The sequence below is a fragment of the Phytophthora cinnamomi genome (genome assembly GCF_018691715.1).
Source record: "Phytophthora cinnamomi strain GKB4 chromosome Unknown Contig15, whole genome shotgun sequence".
In the NCBI taxonomy this organism is placed as follows: Eukaryota; Oomycota; class Peronosporomycetes; order Peronosporales; family Peronosporaceae; genus Phytophthora; species Phytophthora cinnamomi.
In genome coordinates, this window is record NW_027150948.1 from 39290 (window position 1) to 61823 (window position 22534).

Below are 22534 nucleotides of genomic sequence, written 5' to 3' on the forward strand. Positions count from 1 at the left end.
GACTTCTCGGCTATCAAAGCTCCTCTCCACGGCCTCATACTAGCCAAAATACTGACTGTCATACTGTTGGGAGGAATGTTCCTAATGGCCAGTGACTCAGCATCCCCCGTTCCGTCCACGAGGCGCAATTATCATCGATGGATCAGTTTCGGCTACAGCGCTACTCGCTGCTGTGATCAGTGCGCTGTCGAAAGTAACTTTCTGGGACCTGTAGACATGGCGATATTGAATGCATTCATCGTGTACCGAGAGTACCAGTAGCAACGCGGCGAGCCAACCAAAGAACACGCTGAATTTCTGTGGGATCTTCAGGCGCAACTCCTCCAAGTACGGGTGCAGATTTGATCGACGCTGTATGTACAATATTTATTATATCGAACACGTTCAAAATGTTGAATATTTGTTGAACATATAGTGATGCTGATGTATAAAGTCCTCAGCCAGACCCAATGAGGCCCAGTCGACAAGGGCCAACTGGTGAGATTTCCAGAGTGGGTGCAAATTCGTGAGGGTGTGTGCAAGCGTCCACAACATCAACTGAAGGTATGTTCAATTCGAAAGAACAAAGCGGATGAGCGCCGTGCGGTTCGCTTTTATTGCAAAAAATGCAGTGATGGGAAGTGTTATGGGCAGGAGGCTAGCGTATTGCTACTAACTATATCACAGCATCGCGGTAATCACGTTCAAGACGCAGGAGATGGTAGGGCGCTCGAGCAGGAGGAGGTCGAACAGGCCATCTTTGAACTGAGGAAAGAGGGGGGGGATAAGTGGATTAGATGGCGGAAGAGGAAGAAGAAGCGGCGGCGTCTGGGGTGTCAGCGCGGGAGGCTGAGAGGTAGGAATAGGCATTTCGTGTAGCTGTAGGAACAGCTGCTAAGTTTTTACATGTTTTGGTTTGCAATCAATGAATGCGCTTGCATAGCCTGGAAAAATTGTATGTGCTTTGCGCTCCCGATAAAAGGGACTAGTCGAAATGTAGGATATACACCCTGTCGGATGTTCACGGGCCACCGTGGGTGGATTAGACAACGTGTATGTGCATGGCAGTGCAACCACGATTAGCAACCTTCCCACTATTTAGAGAAGGACGTCGTACTTATAGCAGGCAATACTAAATCCAAATGCGCATATCTTTAACATGTAGTATACAGCTTTAACAAATAGTATATTGGTCGTAGTCAGGACCCGAAAAATGCCTTGAGTGCGAGTGGGGGGGGGGGGGGCAAAGGCACCCGCATCGTGCTTTCCTGACAGCAGTTTTACCTCCAATATATCGCAGCGCAAGTTGAATCCCTTATCTACATAGTGAAGAGTAAAACAAATGAATGCGAGTTTGTTTCTCGCTGTCCATATATCCGATGGTGCTGAGTAATAATCCCACTCCACCCGAATTTCCTCTTTGAGCACTGATTGAAGATCAGCTGCAATTTGTTGCAAGTCGCTCACGACGGGCAGAGGTGCGAGCCTTTTTAGGAGTCCATTTGCGCTGAGCACTGGCGGGGATAGACGCTCCTCGTTTCGGAGTGATACGACAAGTTGGTGATACTGTGGACAAGCACCCAGCGCTCCGTTGTAGTGCTCCTTCTTGGTGAATTGGTGAAGGTTCTGCCAAATTCAACACATGGGCGTTTTGGTAACCATAGTCGATTAATTCAGCGATCTCACCGCCATCGCAACCATATTGAGCTTGAGGGATGCGTTGATATCTGTAGCCATAAGGCGTGTGATCTTCAAACCGGAGTTGTGTACGAGTGGGAGGGCTAACCTGACCGTGTGTATCCTGCATACCTTGTCCGGCCCGTTGAGGTGCAGAATTTGTATCTGAATCGACGATACGTAGGAAGTGAGGGGATTGCGGCGAAATCCATGCCGCTCATCATGCACACGAAGGGCACTGCCGTGCTGCGCTTGGTCACCTGGAAGACTGCGGCTGCTACAAGACAGCTTGAGAAGCAAGAGAGGTCCCATTGGTGGTCGTCGTGCCATATAGCGAAGTGTGCTGCGAGCCGCAGACTGCGACGCTTGGTGTATAACGGTATCTTTCCCTAAAATTTAATTTTTTAACGTTAAAAATTTGCCGGTCTTGCCGTTATCGTATGTAACGTTGATAGCACTAGCTGTCACCATCATCTTTTCTGTCAGAAATGTAGCGATGCCGGAACCGTTGCGATATGGAATGTTATAGTACGGAATGGCGTTTTAGTCGCGTTACCGATCTGCTTTTCGTAATACTAGGTGCTGATGATTCTTTTGCTGTTGACGAGAGGATGCCAATCTGTAGGACATGGACACAAGGAACTGGTTAACCTTTTTGCTCCAGACTGGGGGACATGGGACGAGGAAGGAGCTCAGGACTGCCCCTGAATAGCCTCAGACTAGCTCCAGACGAGTTCCAGACTACCGTACCTCACAGAAAGAATGCGTAACAAATACAATGCCAAAAGCCGATTTTTGAGCATTTGATTTCGTTTGACAGCTATTTCTTAACACAAAGAAAACAGTTTCCAGCCGCTGGCATACATTGTAGCTTTCTCCAACCGCACTTCCGTTCCCATTGCACGTCCACCGTGCCCTTTTCGTTCTCCCAGCAGAGTTGACCGTCAACACCTAGGTCAGCGAGTAGGGACCGACTGCCAGCAAGCGCGAGCCGTAGTAGCCAACCAGACAGCTACTGGCCCATCGACCAGACGCCCTCGAGATAGGGACGGCAAGGAGGGAGCGTTTTCGGCACCTGGGCTCCGGTATCCACAGGCTGCCCCCAGCAGGTCCAGTCCGGATATACAACATGCACATGGGAGGAAGAGGTCCGTCACCACGTGCCCTTGCGGCTCGCTCGGGGCTCTTCCCACTCGGTCAAGGTGCTCCTCATCTCCAAGCGTTCCTCGCCCCCCCGTGGTCTCTCCCCACGGTCCCGCCACCCTATTCGACTAACATACGCTCCTTGTGCGCTGCCCGCCACTATCGCCTACCTCACTGTTACTCCGTGCGCTAGCCGACCTTCCCTGCGGTCTCAGTACCAGACGCTGGAACCCGTGCTCTTGCGGCGCAACTCTGTATTAGCTGAGACTCGTTACAAGTCTGTAACCAAATCGCAACTGAGGGTCGAGCTGCAGCCGCAGCTCGGTGCCCCCACTTAAACACCCCCCCCCCCGTCGACCTACCTACTCCTACGATCTGGACCTCTCCCCCCCCCCCTCCGGGTCTCATCCCCGCTCTCGTCGCTTGCTGGCCGCTCGCTGCGGTCGTCGATGTCGCCTCGCCTTCGTCGATACTCGCTCTCCGTCGCCGTCCGCCGTTCACCTCTCCTCGCGATCTTCTGCCGTCGCTGTGCTTCAACCTGGACCTCCTTGCTGTGGATCGAGCCGGCTGGCTCGCTCCTGTCACCGTCCGCCGCCCCTGCCACTCATGTGGTCACCGTCCGTGCCGCCGCTCGCCATGTTACTCGATCGTCAAGTCGATCACCGCTGGTGTCGACTCAGACTGCTCACGTTGGCCGCCGTCACCTGAATGACGCGACTCCTGCCTACACGCCATCCCCGCCGACAAGATCGTCCGCGATCTCGCCTGCGTCGTCCAATGCTTCAAACGCTGCTTGTGATAACCGCCGCTCCGTAGGTCCGCCCGGTGCGCTGCCGAACTCGACTTCGTGCTCCACTTCATAACGACCCGCACGGTTTCGTGATCGCCGTCGTGCTCGCTCGACGATATGGCCTGCCGTCCGCACCAGGAGGAGGGCGGGCATTGGCTCTGGCTGCCTCGGCCTGCCCCGTCCTCGAAGCATCTCAGCCACGGCCCCAGTCGTGGCCGCCGCCGTCCCGCTTTCCGCTGGTGAATTACGAGTTTTGGGCGCTCGCCCGTGTCTTCCCTTGCTGCCGCTGGGGTCTTGCCTAACGTCGCTGACCCCCAGACCGCCACCACCGTCTCGAATCGCTCTCTCTCCAGCGTGGAGGGCGTCTGCACTGCAACGAACCCCACCACCACCGTCTGTACCCATTCCCTCGGCTGTTGCCGTCGCCGACTTGTCACGATGAGCCTGCCGCCGTGTCGCTCGAGCTTCCCGCTCAGCGTCTGCACCTCGACGTCGTTCTTTAGCTCGTTCTTGGTCGTCGCGCCTTGCATCTTCTACCGCCACCTTCCGCTTCCGCGGTCGTCCGCGTTGTGCCGTTTGAGGCCAAGTGCTTGCTGCCGCCGGTCCTGCGATAGTCTGCCCTGCTCCGGCTGCAGCTATTCCAGGCCGCTGACCAGTGGCTGTTCCATAGCCTACCGCTAACGGCCTCCGGTGCCCTGAACCATGGGCGTCTGCATTCCCGCCCGCAGTTTCACCTGCATGGCGCTCACCGGTTCCCAACGACGCTCGCCCTGATCCGCGCCCGCGATCTCCGTCTCCGCGCCGCTGCTCCTGGCCCCTGATGCCGCTTGTACCTGCGTCTGCCGGTGCCGGTGCTGCTGACTGCACCATCTCTGCCGTCTGATCCCTCCCTGTCAATACCGTGGTGCTGGGACCAACGCCCGCGTCCTCGTCCTCGTCCGCGAGCTCAGCGATGATCCGCTCCGCCACCGCTTCCCAGGAGTGGCTCGGGCAATGACTCGAGACCAATAAGCTGCTGTGCACCAGGAGGTTCTCGCCCGTGTCCACTCGCAGCACTTCCCAGTTGTCGTAGCCCGCGTCTTGTACCAACCTCGCCGGCCCGACCCATTGATGTGCGAGCTTGGTGACCCCTTTGCCACGCGGCGGTTTTAGGACCCAGGCCAAGTCGCCGACGCTGAATACTGTCGTTCGCCTCACCCGCCGATTGTAGTACTTCTCTCTGCGCTGCTGATCTCGCTCGAGCGCCGCGCGTGCTGCCGCCAACGCCCGCTCGATGTTGTCGACAACCTCCTTGTCGTAGTCTACAAAGGGCCCCATCTGTGTGACTTCGCTCGTCCTCAACAGCTCGTTCGGCGCCCGCAAGCGCCGCCCCATCATCAACTCGTTCGGACTGTAGCCCAACGCCGAGTGCTTCGCACCATTATACGCATACGCAGCGCATGGCAGCCACGTATCCCAGTCATCTTGCGCCTCTGATACGTAGATTGCGACCATGACCTTCCAGGTGCGGTGGAACCGCTCTACCAGGCCTAACAGACCAGGGCGGTAGGGGACCGGTGTCATCTGTTTGGCTTGCAGTGCGTCCACCAGCGCCTCCACCACCTTGCCATTGAGCTCCGGGGCCCCGTCCATCACGATCTCTCTCATCGGGCCGTGCAACAGCACCAACTTCTCCGCAATGAACTTCGCAATGTGTGGTGTGGAGTTGCCGCCACGACAGCGTATCGGGTAGCGTAGTCGACAGCCGCCACCACGTACCGATTTCCATTTTCCGTCACGGGCAAGGGGCCTGCCACGTCCAGTGCCCATCTGTCGCCGGGACTGCCAACACCTTGGCTCCTCAGAGGCGGGATCACCTCCTTGGTCTTGGCTTTCCTCGACCTGCAATCACGGCACAACTGCACCCACATGCGCACGTCCGTGCTCATGCCCGGCCGCCAGTAACCCACTGCCAGCCTCGCGTACGACTGCGGCGTACGGAGGTGGCACGCGTAGACAGAATCATGGCTCTCGCGCAACGCCTTCGCGCGCAACACCACGGGCAGTACTACTCGGTCGCCGCCGTCCTCCATCTGTATGCACACCAGCCCATGCACCACCGTGATCGCCCGGGCCCCATGTCTGCCCTTCTTCAATAACTTCTGCACGGTCTAGTCGCGCGACTGCTCCGCGCGGACCTCTGCGTTTGTCAGCTGCCCTTCACCTCCGGCCGCGGACTGCTCCTCGTCCGGCTCTTCTTCGTCTCCAACTGCCCTTCCTTCGCGACGAGCTACCACTGCATGCACCGGCCCCCTTGACAGCGCGTCTGCTACGACGTTGCTTGCGCCGGGCCTGTAGACTACTGCGAAGTCGTACTCCTGTAATTGTAGCGCCCATCTGTGCAACCTTCCCGTCAGTTCCTTCGATGTCATGAGCCACTTGAGGGCTGCATGATCCGTAAAAAGCTCGAACCTTCGCCCAAAAAGATAAGGACGAAACAACTTCACCGCCCAGATGACGGCTGCGCACTCCAAATCCGTGATGCTATACCTCAACACCACCTCGGAGTTGATCCTCGAGGCGTAGGCTACAGGCCGTTCGCCCTGCCCCTGATCCTGCGTGAGAGTCGCGCCCAGGCCGACCTTTGAAGCGTCCGTGACCAGTCGGAACGGCTTCGAGAAGTCGGGATAGGCCAGTAGCGGCCTCTCCGTCACCGCACTCTTCAAGTCCTCGAATGCTTCCTGCTGCGACTCTCCCCAGCTCCACTCGACACATTTCCTCACCAACCTTGTCATCGGTGCCGCTCTACTTGCAAACTCAGGCACGAAGCGCCTGTAATAGCCCGCCATGTGCACGAACCTCTTGACTTCGGTCGCGTCCTTAGGAGCGGGGATTTCTCTGACGCTCTCCACGAGGCCCCCCCCATTGGTCGCACGCCGTCCGCGTCGAGCTCGTGCCCGAGCTACTCTAGCCTCTCCGCCGCAAACGTGCACTTCCGCGCTTTCAATGACAGCCCCGCCTGGGCCAGCCGCTCCAGCACCGCCGCCAGTTATACTACATGCTTTGATACGCTGCCCTTGGTGAAGACGATGACGTCGTCGAGGTACACCAAGCAGCTCTGCCAGGTGAGGCCGCGCAATACCGCATCCATCATTCGCTGGAACGTCCCGGGTGCGTTCGCTAGCCCGAACGGCATCCGGACGAACCTGAACAACCCTTTCCTCGTGACGAAAGCCGTCTTGTCTCGATCCTTCCTCGCCATTGGCACCTGCCAGTACCCAGCGTGCAGGTCACGGCTAGTGAACCGCCTCGCGCCATGCAGGTTGTCGAGGGTGTCGTCTATCCTAGGGAGGGGGTAGACATCCCGCTTCGTAATTGCATGGAGTAGACGATAGCCAATGCAAAACCTCACCGAGCCGTCTTTCTTCTCGACCAACACCACGGGGAATCCCCACGCGCCACTCCCCTCTTCCATCACCCCGTCTTTCAGCATTGACTCCACTTCGCCGTCGATGACGCGTTGCTCTTCATGCGCGTGCCTTCGTGGGCACCTTGACCGGTGCCTCCGCCCCCGTGTGAATCTCATGTTCTACGCCCAATGTCGTCATGGGCGGGCAGCCTTCTCTCGGCTCCAACAGCATCGGGTAACGACGCAACAGCGTCAGCAGTAGTTGCTTGTCCTCTTCTGCCATGCCGCCGATAGCCAGATCCTGCTCGCTGCTGAAAGGCTCCTCGCTCCGACCCGGCTCGTTCAACCATCGCCGCACCGCACTCCTGGTGAGCATGCCGCTCACATCCAGCACTTCCATGTCCTCGGACGTCGGCGTCCACGTGCCGAGCGCCTCCCTCACCGGCAACTTGGTGGTGGACCCCACCAAACTCATCACCGGAACCGCGACCTTGCTGTCGTGTACCGCAGTCAGCGTGGGCGCCAGCATCAAATGGGGTTCGGCTCGCTGCGCGGGCATGGACAGACCCGCCGTGCCTTCCGGCGCCACCACCGCCAACTCCACCCTCCTGCACGTAGTCGTCGTTACCTTCGCGCCCTTCACCAACCGAACTCGTACCGTGTCCAGCAGCCCGTGCTTCTGGCAGCTGAACGGCACGATCTACTTATCGTCGCCGTCGTACCATTTCATCTCGCAAGACGTGAAGTCGATCTTCACGCCGTTGCGCAGCATCCAATCTTCACCGAGGAGGAACTCGTCGGCAGCTCCTTCCACCACCAACGCGTCGACCTCCATTTCCTGGCCGTACTGCGTCAGGAACTTGAACCTGGGCACGCCCAGCACGCGCGCTACCGCCCCCGTAAAGCCTTCAACGTAGTCAACTGGCGGAATCACTTGTTGCAACACGCCCTCCTCTTTCCACGCCTCACTGGCGACGCTATGCTGCGCACCCGTGTCGAGCTTGATACTCTTCCACCCCGTCCTGGTCTTCACTATCGCCGTTGGTAGGGCGTCCACCGCCGGGGCATGCACTGCCCGCAGTCGTCCGACGCTAACAGGGTAGTCGCCTCCGCTAATCTTCTTCATGCTCGGGCCTTGGTACACGCTGCCACTGCAGTATTCGTACCGCTTCTCGTGCCCTCGCCGGCCACGCCGCTTGGCCAGTATCTCCGTCGACTGTGGGGCCACAAATCCCACAGCTTCAGCTTCCTCACGCGTCAGGGCCCGCGCTGGTGTGTCCCTGTCGCGCCGCCACATCTCGTCGAACACGAAGTACGCCTCACTGGGGCACTCTCGAGCCGCTAGCCACGCGAGCAGCTCGCGCTTCGCCTTCGCCCGGGCCTTCGTCACCATCTTCTCATATCGTCGCCGCGTCCGGGAAGCGCGCAGGGCCGTGGTTGCCGCCTTCGCGCTCCCGTCGCCCTCGCCGTGTACCGCGGCCTCGCCAAGACCAGCTCTCAGCTGATGCTCCTTTCGCTGCAAAGCCTCGAGCGCACCGGTCATGTACGCCCTCCACTCCGCCGCTTGCCTGTACTGCTCCTCTCGCCTAGGGCATCGTTGCATCCGTCTGTGATCATCTCGGCCGTGTTCACGTTCCCCGTGTCCTCGCTCACCGCGTTCCCGTCCGAGGCTTCGGTCGGCGACCGTTTGCCATTCGCCGCTCCACTGCCACCAGCGCTGACGACCGCGTGTTCTCGATCGGCTCTTCGCTCACGCCGAGCCTTCGTCCGCAACACCCACTTCTGCCGTCGGCGCCGCTGCTGGTCAGCCTCGTGCGTCTGTACCGCCTCGTCTTGTAATGGGCTCGCCCTTCCCAGCAGCACGCGTCTCTTCTCGACGTCTTTCATCTGCATCTCCTTTTCCAGCGCCGCTTGGACCGTGCTCGGCGTTGCTCTGCTTCCTGCGACTCCGCTGTCACCTTGCGCGATTACCCACGCATCCCACTGCTTCGTCACCGCCGCTGTCACCTCCTTCTCGTGCGTCCCGCCGGTCACCCCGCCGTCGTACTGGTTGCTCTCGGCGTTTACCACCTTCGTCTCCGGCTGGTCATTCTCTTCTTCCGTTGCCAGCGTCTCCATCGTGGCGCCGCGGCACTCCGTCGCCTGTGCTGCGGGCCTGACCGGTTCGCCGGGTCAGTCGTCGCCATCCCCAGTCCGAGACCAACCCGCCGTCGCGTTGGTGGCTCGCAGCCGTGTAGTAGCTGCTGCGCCATCCCCAGACTGAAGACCCACCGCCGCTTCCGTTGTCACCTCGCGCACAGTTTCCGCCGCACCATCCCCACTCTCAAACGTCACTCTCCGCTGCTGGCCGCCGTACCGCTGCTCCGCCGGCCGTCGTTCTCCTTGCTTCGCCCGCACGGCCGCCGGTCTTCTTCGTCTTCCCGACCCCGGTTTAGCGAGGCGTAGGGTCGGGCCCCCTACGTTCGCTGCTCGTTTCCCTGGTCGTTACCTCGCGCCTGAGCAGATGCCGCTGCCGTCGGGGTGCCACTTGCCGCCAGGTCCGCCTTCAAGCCACAGTCCCGGGCAAAGTGTCCTGGCTTACCACAGTAGAAGCAGAAGGCGGTCCCTCTTGCCCCTCGCCGCCGTCTCTCGCTCAGGTACCTCTCGTGATTGCGCAGGCGGCCTTCGTGCGTAGCGAGCGCAGGGTTGTTGTAGCCGTCGCCCTGCCCCGCCGTGCCGCCGTACACGCCCTCGATCTTCAGCGTCTTGGTCGGACGCTTCCCATCGTGTTCTGTTGCTTTCTGCCGCTTGTACCGCCCACCAGTCTGATCCGGGCCGTTGCAGGGCGTTTGAAATCTCAAACTGCTAGACGTGGTCTGATTGGTGCCGGTGGGTACCAGTCGGAACCCTGGTGGGATCACCTTCCACCATTCGCCCGCACTGGCTTTCCCTCCGTCCACTGGTCTCCCTTCAGTATCGAACCGAGGCTGTTTCGGTGCCGTGCCCCACGCCGGGCCGTATCCGGACACCACATTCCCCAAGTTCCGTCGAGCCCGGACTGATCCTTGTCGAGCACCCTTGGTGTGGTCGCCGCCAAGGGGCTGCGCCCTGCCGTCGCCTCCCTCGCGTCCCACGCTGCGATGGCCGCCGCCAGCCCGACTCCATAACCTTCTCCATACTCGCCCACCTGCGGGGTCGCCACGTTCAAGGCTTCGTCGAGCGTCCGGGGCTGATGGCCGCGCACGTGCGTCGCCCCCGCCACGCTGCTCATGCCTTTGAGGAACGCGCTCACCTTCCAGTCGTCGCCGATCTCCCCTCGTTCCGCGATTTCGCGCAGGGACTGCGCGTAGTCCACCAAGCGCTCCCCGCTCATCTGTCGCCGCGCATTCAGCAGATCAACCACCTCCGGGCCGGACCGCTGCGTCATATACTTCGTCCTGAGCATCCCCGCCAAGGTGTTGATCGTCTCCTCCTCCGGGGGCACCGATTCCATGACCTTCGCGAACCAGCGCTTCGCCTCGCCGTCGAGGTTCAGAGCCGCCTCGTGGTACAGCTGCGCGTCGGTCCACTGCACGCCCATGGCTACCGTCTGCCGGGGCACCTCGGCCCTCACCGTCTTCAGCCACATTGTCACAGGCATGGTGTCGTCCAAGCCCTTGAACTTGGTCAGCTTCAGAGACTTCGGACGCTCGCGGACCACAATCTGCTGCGGCGCCACTCCTGCCGTGCCGCTCATCGCTGTCGCTTCCACCGCCCGTCGCGCAGGTGGTGCCCAACCAGATCCAGCTCCACCGTTGCCGTATGTCGTCCTAGTCGGCCCACCGGCCGCTTCGTCAGTCGCACCAGACGGCGCATCCCCACCGTCACCATCGCCGGCTTGATCGCCGCCCCGGTTACCAGACTCTCGTCTTCCGCCGTTGCCGCTTGACGAGCCGACGTCGCTAGGCCCCGCTCCGTCGTCGATCGTCACGCTCGTGCCGCTGGCAGCCACCATCGGCGTGTTGCCGGAGGCGCCGCGGATTTCCTCCGTCTCCAACGTCACGGTGCTGCCGTCGTCCGCGTTCACAGTGATCGTAGCCTGCTGCTTCGCCCGTTCCGACGAGCGTCGCACGGCGCGCTGGTCGCGCGCAACCACTCCCACGTTCGTAGTCATCTCTTCCGTTCTCTGCCGTTAACCTTAAATCATACAACACATTCACACTTAGCTACCCGTTTCCGTCCTCCTTACGTACTCCGGTTCGCCTGCGGGGTTACGCCTCTGACACCAAGCCCGCAACAACTAGTCCCCATAGTTGTGCCCGGAAGGCGCCTGTCCACCACCATGTAGCTTTCTCCAACCGCACTTCCGTTCCCATTGCACGTCCACCGTGCCCTTTTCGTTCTCCCAGCAGAGTTGACCGTCAACACCTAGGTCAGCGAGTAGGGACCGACTGCCAGCAAGCGCGAGCCGTAGTAGCCAACCAGACAGCTACTGGCCCATCGACCAGACGCCCTCGAGATAGGGACGGCAAGGAGGGAGCGTTTTCGGCACCTGGGCTCCGGTATCCACAGGCTGCCCCCAGCAGGTCCAGTCCGGATCTACAACATGCACATGGGAGGAAGAGGTCCGTCACCACGTGCCCTTGCGGCTCGCTCGGGGCTCTTCCCACTCGGTCAAGGTGCTCCTCATCTCCAAGCGTTCCTCGCCCCCCCGTGGTCTCTCCCCACGGTCCCGCCACCCTATTCGACTAACATACGCTCCTTGTGCGCTGCCCGCCACTATCGCCTACCTCACTGTTACTCCGTGCGCTAGCCGACCTTCCCTGCGGTCGCAGTACCAGACGCTGGAACCCGTGCTCTTGCGGCGCAACTCTGTATTAGCTGAGACTCGTTACAAGTCTGTAACCAAATCGCAACTGAGGGTCGAGCTGCAGCCGCAGCTCGGTGCCCCCACTTAAACACCCCGTCGACCTACCTACTCCTACGATCTGGACCTCTCCCCCCCCCCCCCTCCGGGTCTCATCCCCGCTCTCGTCGCTTGCTGGCCGCTCGCTGCGGTCGTCGATGTCGCCTCGCCTTCGTCGATACTCGCTCTCCGTCGCCGTCCGCCGTTCACCTCTCCTCGCGATCTTCTGCCGTCGCTGTGCTTCAACCTGGACCTCCTTGCTGTGGATCGAGCCGGCTGGCTCGCTCCTGTCACCGTCCGCCGCCCCTGCCACTCATGTGGTCACCGTCCGTGCCGCCGCTCGCCATGTTACTCGATCGTCAAGTCGATCACCGCTGGTGTCGACTCAGACTACTCACGTTGGCCGCCGTCACCCGAATGACGCGACTCCTGCCTACACATGCATACTATTTGATGCTTTTTCGTTTTACCTACGTAATGTTACAAACCCAAGATAGCATCACAATTGCATTCGACAAAAAAGGATGTCGACTTCCAGGTCAGTATTTTTCCACGACAAAAGATTGGCCTCCTATGTGATGCCGCCTGTGCATGGAAGTGATCGATTACCTGGGAGTGAAGGAGCTCGTGTATGAATTTATTAATGCTGGTTTGACGTCAATAATGCAGATCTGGGATTTTTACGCCAACCTACCTCCAAAGCTGCCATCAAGAAGAAATCTTTAGATAAGTACAAAATAGATCGGGTGCAAATGATCCACTGAATCGAAGAGGCTGTTTCTATGAGCAGGTCTCGGTGCGCAAGATAGAATACATGTTCAGCCACCTCGAATAGGACCCACGGCAGCCAAGAACCACCTTTTCCAAGAGCACATGGATCGACTGCAAGAGAATGAGGTTTAGATTTCGCTCCTCCTGAATCAGACAGCTGAAACCATTGAGTAGGGATGCTGCAGAACGCTTTCCAGCTTTTGAAATTTGCCAGCTAAATCTTTGCCTTGTCAACTAATGGTAACTAGAGTGCCAAACAAGCTGCAGCCAAAGCATTCTTTCTGTGAGGTACGATGATAGGGCGGGCCAGGCCATGGTGTGCGCTAGGTTATACGTCCCGGTTATTATTATTATTATAGTGATTTTGGCAGGGAGAGCATGAGCTGGCTTGAAAAGCAAGCAGCTTCACAGCTACCCAAAACAATACAAGTGTTCTACCGCGACGTACACCACTGAGTAACTCTGCTAATGCTCGAGGACGACATGTAGTAAATGTTATCCATGAGGGATTCATTAGTACGACATGAAACATGATACGTGACGGATTCATTTTTCATTCATTTTGCGCAGACAATTAACAGATAATAACTCAACCACCCAAGGGATGCATTGAAATGTGCGACAAGATAAAGATAAGAGTACATACATTGATCCTTAATCCTTTGTACAGTACTTGTCAAGCCACGGCTTGTCCCTGATGAACACGAATACGCGAAGATAACGTGTGGTTGGGAGCACACCCTCCACGTTGCATCACCATTTACCTTCCTCTCCGTCGTTCTTCCTCTGGTCGCTCTCATTGCCATCATGGTGGCCTGCCACTCGTGCATGCCGTCCGAGGTCTGTAGGTCGGGGACGTACGACGTGAGCAACACGTAGAAGCGCTTCTCCTAGCATCTCGAGCACGTCTCCCTGACAGGAGACCGTGCTTCTACACAGACGCTCCGCGGCCTCACAGACGTGAGGCGCCGTCGAAATCGGAGTCCAACTAATGAGACGTCGTGGCGGTTCAGTCACGCGCACCTCCCCTCCAGAATACGTCGGAGGAGGGGACCTTCTTCATCCGCCTTGTCGCCAAGTCAGACCGTGTCTTGGGGCAACTCTTAGAAGTCTTGAACTCCTCATCCTTAGAAGACTGGCCAGCACCCCGGGGACGTCTGCCGAAAGCGATCGCGTGTGGCCACGCGTTCACCAGGTGACGCCGCATATGCAGACCTAACCGAAATTGGACGTCAGCTCAAACCAATACCATCACTTCGTCATTGAAACTGGAGCGGTTCTTACCTGGTTCACGCGCAACAACAATTCCCATCCATGTCGCCGCAGCCCGAGAATGCAGCGCCGTTACCCATGCAGAGCAGCCCCATTTCCTGCGCTCACGTTTCCAGTGTGCTTGCTGGCTACCCTCCGTTTTAAAACTGTTCTTATCTCCCGCCTCGTATACAATACGATATATGTTGGCTGGATGCAAGACGCTAGCTAGTCAAACATCTGTGACTATAATAAAACAAGTGTTCCTAGTCTGAAGCAGCAACCACTCTCTTTAGTTTTACAGTACTTAAGTAAAAGTTTATTCACTTGCCTGTCCGACTGTTGGTGCAGAGCTACCCCGGCTTTCAGTGAAAGCCTTCCACATGTTCGCAGCGTCGTCAGCTTTCATTTTGAGTTTACAATTTTTACGTTTAGCCCCCTCCCCCCCCCACCCCCCACCCCCAAGACGGCAGCGGGTCTTATTGCGCATTCAGCACATATGATTACTAAAAAATCGTGTGCCGTACTCATACAACATAGTTAAGACGTGTCACTGTGTCACTGTGTCAGCTGAGACATTACTGAGGACAAGCAGCTCGGCGATGCTAAGTACGAATGTGGTCATCAACTGCGCTGCTAAGTACGAATACGTGCCGTCAAGTTGATGTTGACGGTCAGCTGCTGAGGACGAACTGCACAGCGATCCTTGAGATGTGAACGGAAAAACTTGCGCTTGCATACTGTTTGGGGGTACGCTACTGGTAGTGTATATCTTACGTCTAGAGATGTTTCTTGGAAATACCTTGTCTGAGTGGGTATCCACTCAGATGTCCCCAAAACCAAGGCCGACAATCGATGTCTGCAGTGATTTGCAGCGCTCGCGCAGACACGCCCCCGTCTGATCGGTGGGAGTTGATGCATTGAGTGAGCCTCACTGCAATTTTGGTCATCTTAGGGACATCTGAGCTCACGTTGGGGTACAGTACTAATATGGAGTATTATGTATTAGTACTTAGTAGCAGCCGGAATCGGAAAATAGCATCCACTATAATACTATAGTAGTAGCTGGACCAAAACAAATGTTTTTTGTGGCACACGGCTTTCGCAAAATACATCAGCTTTTGATGTGTCTTTTGGACATGTACGGTACATTGCGCCAGCTTATCGTGGTGCGTCATACTTAATATAGTATAATAGTACGTGCACGTAGTCTGACACAACCTTAGAGACTTGAACATGCAGTGAACCCAGGCTCGTACGTAGATTCAGTTTGGTACATCCCGCGGCGTATCCTTTGAATCGTTGGAGGATCCGTTGGAGTAAACACTAATATAGACATGGACATCACGTAGGCCCGAATGGATCTACTTCCGTGGAAGAAGTTTGCGTAGCGTATAGGCCATCGCGATGGCTTATACCTAATATTTATGTGTATATTACACAGGAATCCCCACCTATTAATAATTTGCTACTGTATTTCTTGATGTACCTTGCGCAGGAAGTGCAGTCCGTGCTCTGGATTTACACAGCCAATTCAACGTGTATTGACTTACTTTTGTAGCTGGGACAAGTGTCACATTGCGGGAAGGTCGCCAATGTCGATGCGCCGCATTCTTAGCTAAGTATATTTCAGTGCATCTTCGTCTATGTGCAACGCTGTATCTCTCGGGCAAACGGAGATGCCTGTATAACATACCATAGACACAGTAAATCAAAATATAGTACAGGTACAGTACAAACACCATTTGTGCAGCATGTTGTTCATTTCTAAATTTTCCGTCGAGCCACCAAGACCGACCCTCGACCATGCGCGCGTGCTACGTCCTACTCGCTGCTGCAACCGCGCTCCTTACGACCTCCGACGTTGTCTCGGCGATGTCAGTCTCCAAGGCGATGCCCCAAGGCTGGCTAAGTTCGACTGGCAACACTGCCCAGACGTCTGGCATTGCGAACAGGTTCTTGAGAATCCGCGAGAGCGAAGATGATGGGTACGACAACACCGAGAACGAAGAGAGAGGAATGCTGAATCTGGTGTATGAAGGGGGAGTCAACTTTTTCAAGAAGATGACGCAGTCCGCGCCCGCCTTGAACAAAGTTGATGACCAGGCTGCGGCTCTCGTTAAATTCGAGGATAAGTGGCTCGCCGGCCAGGTCGATAAATTCTCGGATAAATACCTGACGATGTTCAAGCAGATCCACGAATTGGGATACACGCCAAGACAAGTTTCACGAATGTCGGGCCTTGCGAAGAAGACGCTATCGATGAACAAGCATCAGCTGCTGCACGACGGGGACTACATGTTTTGGCTGTACTACTCACGGTGGTGGGCTGAAAATGTTGCCAAAAAGGCTGCGTAGGGTTACCACAGCTCTGACCCATTGGCCAATGACGTCGGTCCACAAACATGTATTCCTGGTTAAATTAACTTTGTTGGTGATGGTGCTGAGTACAGACATGCACATGCTCTCGTTACTACTTCATCGGTCAGAGTCCTTGCGAAGTATACCTAATGAACCAACAGTAAATGAAGTTGAGGTTAACCCGCAGTGGCCGCTCACTCAGTTCTTCTTAGACTAGCTCTAAAATGGCCAGCATATTATTATTCGTCACATCGTGAGTATCGTTCTAGTAGCCGAAGAGGACATATTATGACTTACTGTTGCCATGCGAGCTCACCACACGCCCGAATTGGGGGCTGCACTGCACTGCTACCACCAGTGCTGATGGTACCTTCATCATGGTTCAGTTCCAGATAGTGATTCCTCTCGATTGTATTAAAGTATGCAAAGGCTTACCTATCAAACATACTACCTATGACGCTTACTAGTTCTCTGGATTTTATCCAGAGTAGTTGGGGCGATACAAGTGCGTGTACTAGTCCCTATATAATCGCAGATCCCTGAATCACTTATAAGATGGCAAAACAATAATGTATCGGGACGAATCTGCTAGATTTTATACATGGGCGGACAGCATATTATCCCGTGCGTGTTGCTTGAGTCTTTACGGGCGACATTCGCGTGACAAGATAATCTGGATGTTACTTGTAGCGCATAACATCAGGAAAGGGGGGGGGGGGGGGGGGGGAATTGAGGGGTGCGAATGAGGCTTGGTAGTCGAGTGAGTAGTTGGAAGGAAATCCGAAAGTGAGCTCGATTTAGGTTAGTGTGTTTGCCAGCTAGCAGTCCCTACTGTATGCAATGTTCCCTAGTAGGTGAGGCTTGTAGATGTGGTCCAAACGATCTCGGCTGCGGTCCAAACGAAGTTGCCAGTCGTAAGACTGATCCGCCTAGTCACGGCTGCGGCTCAAAACGGTTGACTCAACACATGCAAATCATAAGCACCCAAATTGAAGTTGTCGTCCAATCACATTCCAGTATCAGAGATAGTCCAGCCAATCAGATTGCGAGATCTTCCCATCTTCAACCACAGACCCCGGTGGCACGTGCCAGCACGCGCAGGCCGTCTGCCTCGCGGTAGGGATCCAGTCGATCAGACAGCGAAGTGCAACCTCAACACCCCCACTCAATTCGATGTCTCGAGCTTGGGTCCAACGTTGCTACACATCATGAAGTAGCGGAGCGTCTTCGACGATAGACCCTTCGTCATGAAATCAGCGAGCTGGTTCTTGGTCTCCACATACTCCAGCGCGACTTCGTTGCTCACCACATTCTCGCGAATGAAGTGGTAGCGTATGTCGATGTGCTTCGTGCGAGCTTGGTATCCAACATTCTTCGCCAGTGCCATCGCGCCTTGGTTGTCTTCGTAGATCACCGTAGCCCCCACTTGTTCAGTGCCAATGCCCTTCAATAGACGGCGCATCCAGACGCATTCCTTCACACATTCGCTCAGTGCCATATACTCGGCCTCTGTAAAACTTAACGCGACAGTCTTCTGATACGTCGAACGCCACACCACAGGAGCACCGCACATCATTAACATCGTCCCGCTTACAGAACGACGATCGTCGCGGCTGCCGGTCCAGTCCGCATCCGAGTAGGCGACGAGCTCGGTTCCACACAACCCATCGTACGTGATGCCCACGTCCTTGGTCTTCAGTAGGTAGCGCACTACCTTGATTCCGGCGTCCCAGTGCTTCTGGCCAGGGTACTCCAGGAAACGACTCAACTTGGCAACCGCGACCGAAATGTCAGGTCGAGTTCCACATGCCAGGTACATCAGGCTGCCCACCAGCGATCGGTAGGGTTTCGACTTCATCTTGGTCTTCTCTTCTTCCGCCTGCGGTTCGTCGGCCTTGGTCAGGTGAACTCCAGATTCCATAGGCGATGTGCACGGCTTCGCGTTCTCTTGCCCAAACTTCTTGATGATCGACTCGGTGTACGCTAATTGAGAGATCCTCAGTGTCTTGTGATCCATGTTGTAGTCAATCTCAATTCCAAGAATGAAACGTGCGCGCCCGAGGTCCTTGATTCGAAACTTCTCCGCGATTCCAGCCTTCACCGATGTAATCACCGCCTTGTCCCGCGATGCGATCAGCATGTCATCCAGGTAGAGACACACAATGCAGTGCTCGTCTCCATCGCCTCTTGTGTACACACACGGGTCGGCGTCAGCAGGCTTGAATTCCATCACCTTGAGGTGCGCGTCGATCGTTTCGTTCCATACTCGTGACGCCTGTTTGAGTCCGTACAAACTTTGCAGCAACATACAAACGACGTCCTCTTCACCATCTTCTCCGGCAAGTGTCAAGAGATCTCGGAGTCCCTCTGGCAAGTCCATGTAGATCTCGTCTTCCAGCTTGCCGTACAGGAACGCGGTGTCGACGTCGCATTGCTCGATGTCGTATCCATCTGCGACGCACTTCGCCAGATTGGCGCAAATCGAGTTCAGATAAGCCACCGGGGCGTACGTCTCTTCATAGTCCACTCCGTGACGTTGCGAGTAACCCTTGGCTACGAGACGGGCCTTGTGACGAATGAGTTGTCCCTTCTCGTTGCGTTTCAATGCGAATACCCAACGACAGCCGATCGGTCGTTGGTGAGCTGGTCTCGGCACCAGCTTCCATGTCTTGTTTGCTACGAGCGACTTCAACTCGCTCTGCATAGCCCTCTTCCATTCCACTTGGTCCGCACTCGTCATAGCTTCTTCATATGACGTCGGGACCTCTTCCGTTGCAGCCATTGCTTGGCCACCTTCAATTGCATGTTGGTCCTCGTTAACCTGAACTCTGCCTTGAATCATCTTCTGGCGCTTCGTGCCAGTAGTCGAGGGCGCCACGACTTGCTTCTTGCGAGCGCCTGCCTCTTCAGGAGCCGTTGTCTCGTCAATGTGGCGAGCACGCGATCGGGTAATCATATGATGTGTCGATCCGTATGGCACGATCGCATCGTTTACGCCCATGTCACGTTGAAGTGGGATAACGTCCCCAACTTCAGAATCCATTGGTACGACTTGTTCTGACTTGTCCGGTTGATACCCACCATGGCTGGGCTGCTCCACCTTGACTTCATTGTCATCCAGCTCCATTTTCTCCACCATGTCATCCAGACTTGTTGTTTCCACGAACTTCACGGTGCGCACGATTTGCACCTTTCCCGTCGCCACGTTGAGAACTCGGTATCCCTTGACACCATCCTCGTAGCCCACGGAACGACACATGAAGACCTTGGCATCAACCTTGCGGCGCTTCTCGTCGGGAATGTGCGCGTAGCCAACTGAACCAAATATTTTCATGTTCTTGAGCTGCGGCTTGGTTCCATGCACAATTTCGTAGGGCGTCTTGACGTTCACCGAGTTGGGGAGCCGGTTGATGATCCACGCAGCCGTGTTTACGGCTTCGGTCCACCACTTTTTATCGATGGCTTCGTGGTAGAGCATACAACGCGCCATCTCCACCAAACTTCGGTTCATGCGCTCAGCCAGTCCATTCTGCTTAGGCGTGTATGGCACCGTCTTTTCATGCTTGATGCCACTGCGGTCGAGGTAGGCCTTGAACTGCTTGCCCGTGTACTCGCCACCATTGTCAGAACGTAGGCGCTTGATCGCCTTGCCTGTTGCGTTCTCCATTGCTGCCTTGAAGATCTTGAACTTCGACAGCACTTCCGATTTGGCCTTCATGAAGTAGATGGTCACGTGACGTGAGTAGTCATCAATGAAGGTTACCACATACATGCAGCCACCGGGTGTCTTGGTCTGCATCGGACCCATCACGTCCGTGTGCACCAGATCCAGTACGCCTGCACTCTTGACGAGCTTCTCCGGGTGTCGCGGATAGTCGTCCGCTCTCATCTTGCCCATGCAGCAGCCTGCGCAGACGGTACCACTTGTGACACCATCCGAAACGCAAGGCACTCCGACTGCCATGGTCAACAGCTGTTCGTAACGTTTGAACAGGATGTGGCCGAGACGGGCGTGCACAACGGCCCATGGCTCCTTACGAGATGCCGTCGCCGCACGACACACCTCGCCCCCCACTGTCTTCAACTTGTAGACGTTTCCAAAACGCTTGGCCTCCATGACGGTAGCATCGCCATAGCGAAAGACACACTTGTCCATGCTGAACTGCGCGACGACGTCCTTCTCGGCCAGCTTCGCAACTGAGATGAGGCTTCCATCAACTTCAGGGATGTATAGCACATCCGACAGCGTGACAGACGTTCCGTCCATCAGCTTCATTCCGACGGTGCCCTTTGCAACTGCGTCGATCTTCGTGCCATCCGCGATCGTGATGCGGACTGGCGTCTTGAGCTCCTTCATGGACACGAACTTGTCCCGGACGCTGGTCATGTGCGAGCTGGCACCGGAGTCCACGAGCCACTCCGACTTGTCCATCGCACCCGTTGCCGTAATCGCGAAATCGGACGCAGCTTGTGCGACTTGCCCACGTTCGTTGTCGACCTTCTTCTTGCGGCACTCGAATTCCTTGTGGCCAGTCTTCTTGCAGTAGAAGCACTTGCCGTTGAACCGATGCTTGAAATTCTCCTTCTTCTTCGTCGCAAACGCCTTCTCTTGAGCCGATGATGATTCATCCGAGGCTTCAACACCAGCGAGCGCTTGGATTGCGTACGAGAGTGTCATGTTCGGCGTGTTCTCGAGCACGGTACTGATTATCCGGTACTCATCGGTCAAACTGCCGAGCAGCAGGACGAGTTGGCGGGTCTCGTCGAGAGGCTCACCAATCGTCTCCATTTGGAGCACGATTTCCTTGAATCGGTCCACGTGCGTCATGAACCGCGTACCGGGCTCCATCTTGAAGGTATGCAGCTTCTTGGTGACGATGAGTCGGTTCTTGAGCGTGCTCCGGTTGAACTGCTCCTGGAGCATGGTCCATGCGTCCATCGCAGTCATCGCACCACGGATGTAGACTTGGAATGTGAGGCTGATGTCGCCAGCGATCACCCCAAGGGCTTTCAGATCGTCGGTCTTCCATGCATCCGTGGTGCGGTTGCTCACTGGGTCGAACTCTGCCTTGATGATGTGGGGCAGCGGTCCCTTGCGCGAGAGCTTCATCCGCATGTTGAACTCCCAGTGGAAGTAGTTATCTTCCACGAGCATGACGGTGTCCGCGTAGCTTGGGCTCATAACCAATTGAGGGTGTGCGAATGAGGCTTGGTAGTCGAGTGAGTAGTTGGAAGGAAATCCGAAAGTGAGCTCGATTTAGGTTAGCGTGTTTGCCAGCTAGCAGTCCCTACTGTATGCAATGTTCCCTAGTAGGTGAGGCTTGTAGATGTGGTCCAAACGATCTCGGCTGCGGTCCAAACGAAGTTGCCAGTCGTAAGACTGATCCGCCTAGTCACGGCTGCGGCTCAAAACGGTTGACTCAACACATGCAAATCATAAGCACCCAAATTGAAGTTGTCGTCCAATCACATTCCAGTATCAGAGATAGTCCAGCCAATCAGATTGCGAGATCTTCCCATCTTCAACCACAGACCCCGGTGGCACGTGCCAGCACGCGCAGGCCGTCTGCCTCGCGGTAGGGATCCAGTCGATCAGACAGCGAAGTGCAACCTCAACAGGGGGGAGATCCGCACGGCTAAATGTATTGTGGTTTGCAGATATTTTGTCGCTCGGATTTAGGGCTTAGATCGATCTCTGAGATAAAATAATTCGTAGACATAAACATGCGACATGGTAGTAAATCGACCTCCAGGTGTAGGTAAGTCGCACCACCTCTTCCTATTTAACATAACGGGCGCATCGTTGGTTCTCAGGACACCGAGGTAACGTCGCCGGTCACTGCTACTCCGATACCGCTCTGTTGGACGTGTTTAACGGCTCGTTAGCTTCGTTTGTGAGTGCACTAGCGGCTCCTGTATCGCTGGGCTTTCCGCTTCTCTGTCGCGCGAGCAGCTCCCCGCCATGTAAGACCACATGTTGATACTACGCTACCATTTTACTTTAGGAAAAGCGTTTTGTATGAACTGCTGTAGCTCCTCTAAATAAAATGTAGGGTGGGCTTTCACGTACTTTCGAACACGGGTTACCACGTCATTCGGCCAACGCGACGAGCGATTAGTTCGACCTCCTTCATCAACCACACCATCGGTCAAAAACAACTTGTACCAACGTTGCAGTGTTCGCACGTTAGGCTCAAATATATCACTAACATACTGCATATATATTCAATACACATGCATAAGAAAAATGGCTCGCCAACGGTAGTCGAGAGAGTACATGCTCCACTTGTCCAAGGTGAAGGTTTTCGGA

At 56.0% G+C, this 22534-nt stretch overlaps 2 protein-coding genes across 2 annotated transcripts; one reads left to right on the plus strand and one right to left on the minus strand.

Moving 5' to 3' along the window:
• Positions 1-13621: 13621 nt before the first annotated feature.
• IUM83_09468 (uncharacterized protein) lies at positions 13622-13924 on the minus strand (the record flags this gene model as incomplete). Its single annotated transcript, XM_067933909.1, has 2 exons — positions 13622-13827; positions 13897-13924. 2 exons carry the CDS (start codon positions 13922-13924, stop codon positions 13622-13624), a joined length of 234 nt encoding a protein of 77 aa, XP_067796973.1.
• Positions 13925-15669: 1745 nt separating this feature from the next.
• Positions 15670-16221, plus strand: IUM83_09469 (putative secreted RxLR effector protein; the record flags this gene model as incomplete). Its single annotated transcript, XM_067933910.1, has 1 exon — positions 15670-16221. The coding sequence occupies one exon, from the start codon at positions 15670-15672 to the stop codon at positions 16219-16221; it is 552 nt and encodes a 183-aa protein (XP_067796972.1).
• Positions 16222-22534: the final 6313 nt, after the last annotated feature.